Source organism: Neofelis nebulosa, chromosome 7 (genome assembly GCF_028018385.1).
Source record: "Neofelis nebulosa isolate mNeoNeb1 chromosome 7, mNeoNeb1.pri, whole genome shotgun sequence".
NCBI classification, from domain to species: Eukaryota; Metazoa; Chordata; class Mammalia; order Carnivora; family Felidae; genus Neofelis; species Neofelis nebulosa.
Window position 1 is genome coordinate 71,850,852 of NC_080788.1, and position 2,782 is coordinate 71,853,633.

General features: G+C 35.7%; 1 protein-coding gene across 1 annotated transcript; it reads right to left on the reverse strand.

Annotated features, from left to right (window-relative positions):
• Window positions 1-221: 221 nt before the first annotated feature.
• LOC131517946 (olfactory receptor 11G2-like) lies at window positions 222-1,160 on the reverse strand. The gene has a single exon (XM_058740570.1). It carries the CDS (start codon window positions 1,158-1,160, stop codon window positions 222-224), a length of 939 nt encoding a protein of 312 aa, XP_058596553.1.
• Window positions 1,161-2,782: the final 1,622 nt, after the last annotated feature.

Sequence of the window (2,782 nt, forward strand, 5' to 3'; positions counted from 1 at the left end):
AAATAGCAGATACTCAAATAACAATTTGAGTAACTTGACCATACTCACTCAATCAATACAGAATGCAGACAAGCTTGGAATTTTAAGGAATTCTCATGTGGACACATTTATTCTAGATCTAGCTCCTTTTCCTACTTTTAAGTATAATTTTTCTATATTCTTTATAACAGAACTCAAAAGGAATTTATTGCACTATGCCATCTCCCATTCAGGAATTATTTCTAAACTTTACACATAACTTTCCTCAGGGCAACTTTCATCTCCTTATTCCTGAGGCTGTAGATCAGAGGATTTAAAAGTGGAGTTGCAATTGAGTATAACATGGTCAAGAACTTCTGCATACCAGGCTGATTGGCTGCCCCTGGGCTTACATACATCACCATGACTGAGCCATAAAATAGGGACACCACTATCAGGTGGGAGGCACACGTGGAGAAGGCTTTTTTCCTACCCGAACCTTCGGGAACCTGAACCACAGCTCGAAGGACTAGTGTGTAGGACACAAGGATATAGAACAAAGTGATGAATGTTATCACAGCACTGAAAATGCTACAAGTCAGAGTTGTCTTGGGGACAGGTAAACATGATATGGCCAGCATTGCCCCAAGATCACACAGGTAGTGGTCAATGACATTTGAACCACAAAATGGAACTTGGGAGATAAGTACGGCTGGGGTCACCAACCAGAGAAAGCCACCCACCCAGCAAGCAGACACAAGGGTTCCACAGACTTTCCCAGTCATTATGGTAGAATAGTGCAGTGGGTGGCAGATGGCAACATACCTATCTAATGCCATGAGGGCCAGAAAGAAGAGTTCTGTAGCACAAAGAGAGAGGAAGATGTAGAACTGTAAGATGCAGCCATTATAAGAGATGGTCTTGGTCTTGGATAGGAAGTTGAGCAACATGTTGGGTACATTGGAACTGATGTAGCAGATCTCCAGGAAAGAGAAGTTGGCCAATAAAGTATACATAGGGGTGTGGAGTTGCTGGTTCCACCACACAGCACAGATAATAGCGCTGTTGCCCAACAAGGTCAAGATGTAGATGACAGAGAACAAAACAAAAAGGAGAACTTCTACTTCTTGACTACACGGGAAACCCAGGAGGCTGAATTCATGAATGACAGCAGTGACATTATTGTTAGGCAAAACATACATTTCTTTGCAACCTAGAATGTGCACAGATGTAATCAGAACTGCATAATAACAATCTCCTATTTTATTCAGCCCTCCATACCTCAACTTCTCATCAGAACCAGGTAGTATTTTAAGTAGAGAAAAAATGGAATATTAATATTTAGTCAACATGAAGAATTTGTATCAAAATAGCTCTGTTTTAAGACAAATAGAAAAAACACCACTGGTAATGTTACTTTAAATATTACTTTACTTTAAATGTTTTCTCTAGAGCTTTTTCTTCCAATTTTAGCCTCTACACTTCAACTGCTCACTTTATTTAACTCAAGTATAGCTAATAAGCTTTAGGAAGGAATTTATGCCCTCAAACTGCACTGAAATATTTTATTGCCAACATATCATTTCAATCAACATCACAAGATCCATAAATTCTCCCTATTTATCTACATTATTATAGAAGCTTGGTACATCACAATAAATGAATACATTAATTCATTATGTATTCATATGTATTCATTATCATCATATGAATCATAATTCATTCCATAAATGAATACATTAATTCATTAATTACTTTCCATTAAAGACTTGCATCCCCAGATGATTCCAGTGTGACAAAAACAATGCTCGGCTTTTGAGAACTACTATTTTACCATATGGGTGCCAGAGAAGTTTGAATTCAGGGAAGATTGTTTTAGAAGATTTGAATGGAGAGCAATGAAAGTAAAATATAGAGCTTAGACTACCGACTTAGAAGCACAATATGTAAGATAAAAGAGGGTTCATAAATAACTGAATGATAATTCAGCAATTCCCAGTCTAACTTAGGAATGTAGCATGTACTTTAAAAACAATTAAATTAATTTATTTTAATTTGATTCAGATTATCCAATGTGGAATCCCTTTTATTCATGTTAGCTATATAGTATTTCAGTCCCTTTGCAAAATTTGCCAGTTTACTATTTTTTAAAATGATACTTTACTTTTTAGTTGAAACAGGTTTTCCACCCATTTTTATTTTCTATGTATTTTATATCATTTTCCCTCAATTTTCATTTTAAATATATAGAGTTTAGTGAAAAAACAAAAAGCTTGACACCTTAATGTTTTCTGAGTAGAAAGTCAAAGTGACTGTTTAAGAATGAGGTGTCATGCACACTGGTGCAGCTGCTCTAGAAAACAGTGTGGAGGTTCCTCAAAAAATTAAAAATAGAACTGCTCTATGACTCAGCAATAGCACTGCTAGGAATTTACCCAAGGGGAGAGGGGAAAGTGAGTGATGGCCATTGAGGAGGGCACTTGTTGGGATGAACACTGGGTGTTGTATGGAAACCAATTTGACAATAAACTATATTTTTTTAAAAATGAGCTAAACTTAAAAAAAATAATGAGGTGTCAGTTTTACCATAATTAGAAATGGGTTTTTTTTTTAGTTTTAAAGGAAAATAAAGAGTCAGAATTCAGAAAGACTTAACTGAAATCCTAGCCCCTTTTAATATAAGATTTATGACCTGCAACAAGTGACTTTCTCTTTCTCTGAGTTTCAATTTCTTTATCTGCAAAATCAGGGTAATAGTACCTACTGTTAACAAAATATAATCATGTTCATGAAGCACCTAACACAGTGCTTACCATAAAGTAAA